A 7,806-nucleotide genomic window follows, 5' to 3' on the forward strand; every position below is an offset into this window, starting at 1 on the left:
CCACAACTTCCTACATCGATTTAGTCACCTACACTAGTCTATACTAGGAATTTAAACTGAGGGGGCTGTGGCAGCGGGCAACAGAAGGAGGAGACAGTGGTGGCAGTGGGTGGAGGTGTGACAGGGGAATGCAGTTGCTGGAGAGATGACCCAGCTGTTAAGGAAGGGCTCTTGCATTCAGTTCCCAGCACCTATGCTGGGCAGCTCACAACCACCTGTGTGCACTTTTCAGCTCCAGATGTATCCGATGCCTCTGACTTTTATGAGCACCTGCTATCAGGTGCACATAGACACAGGCATGTATATGATTAAAAATAAAAGAAATCTTTTAGAAACAAAACGAAATGAAAGCAACTCAAATAATTTATCTTAAAATGAGTCAGGGCTCTGCAGTTGCTCGCTACCCCTTGAAAGCTGCTGAGTTCAACCCTCTGTCTACTCAGCAGGGTCATAAGCAGCCAATTAGAAGCAAGATTTCTTTCCAGCTTTGTTAAAGAGATCTTGCTAAAACCCCAGACAGTCTTCTTCTCCTTGGATGTTCTTTAACTCCACTTCATTTAACTTCACTCCAGTGACATGGAAATTTCCCTGTGGCCTGGCCCCTGCCTGCCTACCTGGATTTGAACCCTGTTCTTCAGACTTGCTGACCACCAAGACCATGCCTCTGTGAACTGCGGCAACTGTTTGTGATGAACACCAGCTTGGCAGGGCAAAGCACCTCTTTTTGCAAAACATGGGGCAGAGTGAAATACTGTGGGCACAGGCCCATCCCATGGCAGCCACGGGCAGTCAGTCATATTTAGGACAAATAAAGAAAATGTCTAATTTTTTGTATATATAAATGTTACTAGTTTTAAAAAGATTTATTTATTCATTTATATTATGTATACGAGTGGTTTGTCTGCATGTCTGTCTCCACACCAGAAAAACGAATTGGATCCTATACAATTGTGAGCTGCCATTTGGGTGCTGGGAATTGAACCCTTGGCCTCTGGAAGAGCAGCCAGTGCTCTTAGTCATGGAGGCATCTCCTCTCCAGCCCCCTAATTTTATTACTTACTAAAGATGAAAACAATCACATAAGTTTGTCATTTTAATGTAAAGATTAAACTTTGGCTAAATATTGGTTACTGGAGGGCATGCTGTATCTTTGGATACTTAAGTGCATCTTTAAATGAAGATTTTTTTTTTCTTGACTCCCATTCCCCACTGTCCCCTCTTGTCTCCTCCTGTCCCCAATCTTTCCCTGTTGTCCCACTTCTGCTTTAACACCACATATGTCCATTGTCTGCCCCTCATCTCTTTGAAAACTACTCCTAAAATTACCACACTTTCTAAGACTTTAAAAAAAAAAAAAGAGAAGTTCATGGATTCTATTGCCCCAAATCACGTGAACTGAGAACTGCGGTATACTGACACGATGTGGCCGTTAAACTTTTGACAGAAATTTATAGTGAAGTGAGTTTCCTTTTCTGATGAACTTATCCTGGAGCCAGGCTTCCTTGGTTTCATTTCCCAATCTGTGGTGTATCAGCTATGTGTTTTTCTGTTGTTTATTCACCTCTCTTTGCTTAGTGCTCCTGTGAGTAACAGGGACTAACAATGATACATACTTCAGAGGACCACAGAGAGAATAAGATACACACTCAGGCTATCACTGGCTCATGGCAAGTGCTGTGTTAAGTGCTAACCACAATTGCTATCATTTATATTTTTATAAGTCCCCAGTTTTTTAAATTAAAAATAATTTAACGTTGAAACACAGATTTTACATGTTTATAAGCACCATGCGATATCTCATTCTGTATAACTGATGTTCAAATCAGGATATATCTATCCATCAAGTAAATTTTCTTGGTGGCAAAAACATTCATGATCTTTTCTTCTAGCTCGGTTGAAATATACAGTCTATTATCATTGTCTTTAGTTGCCCTACTGTGAAACAGGATGCAATAAATGCATCTCACTTATAAAATCACACGTCTTTTGATTTTTGCCCGAGTAACCAGTACACACTCTCTGCCTAGCTTATCACCCTCAGTGCTCAGCTCAATTTAGAGAAAAGTTCAAAACAGTCGAATGGACGGAGGAACCTAAGTAGTAGAATCCTTAAATACAAGGGTTAGTACTTCCGGGCAACGGAATGGCCTAGATTCCTCAATGTGTGTCTCAGTGAATGACTAAGTCTTTAACACCCTGACAGATATTAACTAGTAATGTGAAGGCATGCTGAGTCGAGAAAGACTGTTACTCACAACTAAAACTTGATACATAATGTTAGAGAATTCTAAGTCATCCTAAATCTTAGGGATTTGAAGATTCGTGTCTTCTGGTAGTTCCTAAAATTTTTACAGCAACTGCACTTTTTTTTTTTTTTGATAGTGAGGAAACAAACCAATGTAATTTTCTTTTACAAGTTCAGACTTCAGATTTTTCTCTCTTATTTATCCTTTGACAATTCGACACATGTGTGCATGCACCCTACCTACTCTTAATTCCTCCTAACCCTGTGACACCCCCTCCCCATCCCTGTCATATCTCCTCCCTCCCCTTCTCTATCCTCTCATATGACTGGGAAGGGGATAGAAACACATCTACAAGTGTCAACCAAAGAAAGAGGCTTCGTAAGAAATGCTGGAAGTTTCCAGCTACTGGGTGAGATTGGGTGTTTCGCTCAGGAATTTAACATGCTCTGAGGTCACTGCCCTCTACCCAGGACAGCCAAGGAATAGGCTGTGGCTGGTGACTATGGTCTGGTGGCCAGGGTCTAGCAGTTGCTAATGAGCTGCTTCAGCTGGCACCCTCTGCTACAGAGGCCATTCAGAACCTTCGCTCTGCATAACCATCTACTTGTCTCTTCCATCCACTATTCAGTGGCTGCTCCCATTTCTCCCAAAGTGCCTGAGATACTGCACCGGCAACACCGCTTCTTGGCTTATTGTCTTAGTAAAATGGCTCTGTGTCTCAGCTACCTTGGCTTCCCCATCTCAGCTTTTGCCCTCTACTAACACCCTAGTCCCAAGCATGTGCTCACTCTTGGCCCCCAATGCTCAATGATCCCCTTAACATCTTAACCCTCATACTATCCCAGAGAGATGCCAGGCTGTCCACATGGACACCTCTGCTTCCTCCGTGGATCTTTAATCTCTCCCAAGAGTCTACTACCCTCTGGTACCCTGTAGACTGTCCTAATACTTGAGTTCCCACTTTCTGAGAGTAAACAACCACTGGAAGAAAGGACCAGCTCAAAGTCACACTGCCCATGGGCTCCTCCCCACACTACAGGTTTAAGAGGATCCTCTCGGTGCCCTGGATTTTTTCATCTGTAATATGAAGACAATGTGATATAGTCTGAGATTCACTCCAATTCTAAACTTCTAGAATGGTCTTCACCTTCTCTGAGGATGCTCTACTTACAACAAGACTCCCCATCACAGATCAATCATCCATTCCCATCTACCATCCTCAGTGCCCCAGAACAGGTGGCTCCACAGCCCTCTACCAAAAGGTGATAAAGACACAGTCTAATAGAGGCAGCTCTCCTCCTTAGCCCAGTGAACTTTGACCTTACTTGGAACTTTCTACCTACACATGAAGGATAACCTTCATCCTCAGACTCCCTGAATCCTTGTTGCTACCTCTCATGTGTCACCTTATTCCACCTCAGGGGGACATTCTATCATTGTCCATGCCATCAATAGGCTAAGATCTCCTTGAGGGAACGATGAAGTTTTATTCCACTGTCTGTGCTCTGACAAACAGAGGATGAGCAGGAAGTTAGGCTGAACTGAACTTCCGTGGGAAATGAAGTCCATGAGGACCTAAGAGTCCAAGACACAAGTTCTTGATGTGTGAGCATGACTCTCCATCAACCCAGAAAGCTCATCAGAAAGACTAGCTTGTGTGTAGCAGGGAACACAGAACACAAGACCTGGGCGATGAGGCTGAGGACAGAAAGCATAGCAGAGGGGTGGGTGCGGTCTGCGCACTGGGAGAAGAGGACCAATGAGGGAGGACAAACTTGTGCTCTGTGAAATGACTGTGAAGTAACCCAGGGTGCTGCCCTGTCTTTCCCAGCTTTTAACGTGGAAGCACTGAGGAGACCTGACTCCCTTGTGTTTTACTCTTTGTTTTCTGTTTCTGAGAGGAGCATGTTACAGTATGAGGTCTAGGGCAAGCAGGTGAGTCAGGGTAATTGAGCTACAGGTGAGCGAGACCTTGGGTCCACCATCTAGTTTCCTTCGTTTGTCTTACTTTGAGTTTGACTGGTAGACTGCATCTTCTACACAGGTCCCCAGCAGCTAGGAACATGAGGCATGCTCCTAGGGACTGGCTGACTAATCACTCATATGCTTAGGTTGGCTACACATTCTGTCTGCAGCAAAAAACTAGGTATCAATCCTTATTTACACTAGAACATTTGTTGGGTCTTTTAAACTTCCAAACGGTTTCTCTTATCGTTCCAATAAAACTTCCTGAAATCTCTACTTCTTTCCTCTCCCTTCCTTGTTCTGGATCGGCTAAACCAACTCTTCTGAATGATGCTGATGGAACGGTGTTTCACTGTGTGGAAGAGTCTGGAGTGGTCAGTGTCTTCTCTCTTGTGGGTCACACCCTATGTTTGTTCTGGAAATCACAGCCACCCTGGAAAGACTGACGTGAAGGCTCCACTGCCTGGAGGTGCCGACCCCCAAATGAAGCGACTTCTTATCCACAAGCCTTTGCTGGCAGGTGTGAACATTGCATCCTTTCTCTCGGGTTCACAACACCCCCCTTCCCCGCCCCAGTCACTATCTTTGGTGTACCACTTCCCCCTCCAGCACGCACCCCACTTCTCCACTGCATCTCCCTCCTTTCTCTTCCGTGATGTCACTGCTGGGGGGAAGACAGTCTGTCAGGAACTCCTCACTTTCGGCCAACTTCAGTTTCTTTCTCCATGCCATGACATCATCTTTACTCATGAGATTCCGTTTTCCTTCCTGCAACCTCAACCCTTGTCTTAGGCCCCAGAGTCCCTATAAAGAGGGGTTCCCAACTCAGATCAGCACAGCAATCGGCCAGCTCCTGAAGCTTCTGGGCCCTGCAGTCCCAGCTCTGTGCACACCTAACCCCGAGCAACACCATGAAGCTCTGCGTGTCTGCCCTCTCTCTCCTCCTGCTCCTGGCTGCCTTCTGTGCCCCAGGGTTCTCAGCACCAAGTAAGTAGGACTCTTCCAGCTGCTTCCAGCCCCCCACCTAGTCCAGTCTTCCAGTTGGGCTCAGCCCAATAGTCGGGTTTGGGCAGGGGGAATAAAAGGGAGCTGTGAAGATTCCCAAGTCTGTTGTTAAATATGGAGTCTACCAGACAGCCATTATCTAGTTTTTCTAATTAGATACTTCTTCTAAGTATCTAGTTAGAGTAGAAGTCTCATTCTGGGCTGGAGAGAAGGCTTAATGGTTAAGAGCACTGACTGCTCTTGCAGAGGACCTGAGCTCAATTCTCAGCAACTACATGGTGGCTCACAACCATCTGTATTAGGATCTAATGCCCTCTTCTAGTGTATATCTGAAGACAGCTGCAGAGCACTCATATAAATAAATAAAAATTAATTAATTAATTAATTAGTTAGTTACTTAATGAAAAAGGAAAAGAAGTCTCATTCTGGGTGGATGACCATGGATTCAAGGGACCATGTTTTGGGTTCTAGTAGTCCATAAGACTGCTCAATGAAGATTTATAATGAACAGTGCCTGGCACAGTTTTGACCTTACCCTCACTTTTCCTTCCAGTGGGCTCTGACCCTCCCACTTCCTGCTGTTTCTCTTACACCTCCCGGCAGCTTCATCGAAGCTTTGTGATGGATTACTATGAGACCAGCAGTCTTTGCTCCCAGCCAGCTGTGGTGTAAGTACACACTAGGATGAGGGCAAGATTCAAAAAGGGCCAGGTTCGGGTGAAAATGTAATCCAACCGACGGGGGTCAACTCTAAGGGTTGAAGCTCTGCTGAAGAACAGTGAGGTCATGAGGTTCTGGTGACTGCTGGATGGGCAGTAAAGTGTGGAGTCAGGAATGGCTTTAGGGGAGGAAGTTGCCACACACTATGAAACTAAAAACAGAAGACGATGCATACATACTATATAGATAGATTGCTTAAACTATGTTAGAAAAGCATGTCGAAAGGGCATTTGAAAAATTGGGAGACATATTCATATTGATTATCAAGCCTATTTTTTTTTCTAGTATAGGGAACCCCTGAGGCTGCAGCTAAATCTATGGGTCAGAGTTACAGGGAGTCTAATGTAGGGTCATTCAGGAAGGATGATCTACAATGGCTACCCATACCATACAAGCAATGGCCAAGCAGAACAAGATTCCCAAGTCTGCTGTTAAATATAGAGTCTATCAGACAGTCATTAGTCCGAAGCTTCTGTTTCCTTAAGAATTAACAACCAATAGAAGGAAATGATGGGCTGGAAGTCAGAGACTGAATCAGCTCTCTCTCTGGTTTAAATGTGTTTGTCTCTATGGCTTGATTTCAAAGGCATAGGCATATGTCTTGAGGCAAAGGACAGTGGTAGATGTCCTCTAATGTCCCATGGGGTTCTCATCTGTGCTCTCTTTCTTCTACAGATTCCTGACCAAAAAAGGCAGACAAGTCTGTGCTAACCCCAGCGAGCCCTGGGTCAATGACTACATGAATGACTTGGAGTTGAACTGAGCAGCTCCAGATGCAGGCCAGGAGGAGCCACTTCAGGAAAGGCCTCCTCAGCCCTGATTACTTCTCACGGAGAAGTGTCCTTGCTCCTCACATTCAGATTTCCTGCCCCTCGTCCTAATTTAAATCTCTATGTAGACTTTGTTTTGTTTTGATTTTTTTGGTATTATTTCTATTATTTATGTTTAGTTAAAGGACGTGTGTCTCCCATGGAGATGGTCCACCATTGCTGTTTCTCTGCTATTGTGGATATGACTGTGTAATTGATTTCATGCATTTTCATAATAAATCGTTCTTTAAGATATAGTTGTGATTCAGCCTTGATTCTGATTTAGGTTGAAGCCACCTGGAGCTATTAGATATAAACCACAGTTACTGAGTAAATGCTGAGTAAATGGCACGTGCTCTTGGCTACATGCTCTCAAAAATTCTGCCAATACTTCTAATGAAAATGATATTTTATTTTATTTATTTATTTTTTCAATCATTTTATTCATTTACACTTCAAATGAAATCCCCCTTCCTGATAACACCTCCACAACCCCCCATACCATCCCCCATCTCCCTTCTCCCTTTTGCCTCTATGAGGGTGCTCCTCCACCCACTCACCCACTCCCGCCATACCACTCTAGCATCCTCCTTCACTGGGGCATCAAGCCACTACAGGACCAAGGCCCTCCCCTCCTACTGATGCCAGATAAGGCCATCCTCTGTTACATATATGTATCTGGAGCCATGGATCCCTCCAAGTATACACTTTGGTTGGTGGTTTAGTCTCTGGGAGCTCTGAGTGGTCCGGTTAGTTGATATTGTTTTTCCTATGGGGTTGCAAACCCCTTCAGCACCTTCAGTCCTTCCACTAGCTCTTCAGTATGAGGTGGGGACCGGTGCCCACAGTTTTACAAATGAAGAAACAGAAATGCAGAGAGAAGGGATTTTCTTCCTTTTTTTTTTTTCTTCTTTCTTTCTTTTTTGTATCCAGTTTTCTTTCTTTAAAGATTATTTTATTTTATTTTTTATAGGATATTTTCTTTATTTACATTTCAAATCCTATCCCGAAAGTTCCCTATACCCTCCCCTCACCCTGCTCCCCTACCCACCCACTCCCAC

General features: G+C 44.3%; 1 protein-coding gene across 1 annotated transcript; it reads left to right on the forward strand.

The window, feature by feature from the left end:
* Nucleotides 1-5,043: 5,043 nt before the first annotated feature.
* Nucleotides 5,044-7,002, forward strand: LOC110332387 (C-C motif chemokine 4). The gene is made up of 3 exons (XM_021213592.1): nucleotides 5,044-5,198; nucleotides 5,770-5,884; nucleotides 6,612-7,002. The coding sequence occupies exons 1-3, from the start codon at nucleotides 5,123-5,125 to the stop codon at nucleotides 6,697-6,699; spliced, it is 279 nt and encodes a 92-aa protein (XP_021069251.1). The 5' UTR covers nucleotides 5,044-5,122; the 3' UTR covers nucleotides 6,700-7,002.
* Nucleotides 7,003-7,806: the final 804 nt, after the last annotated feature.

Source organism: Mus pahari, chromosome 14 (assembly GCF_900095145.1).
Source record: "Mus pahari chromosome 14, PAHARI_EIJ_v1.1, whole genome shotgun sequence".
NCBI lineage: Eukaryota > Metazoa > Chordata > Mammalia > Rodentia > Muridae > Mus > Mus pahari.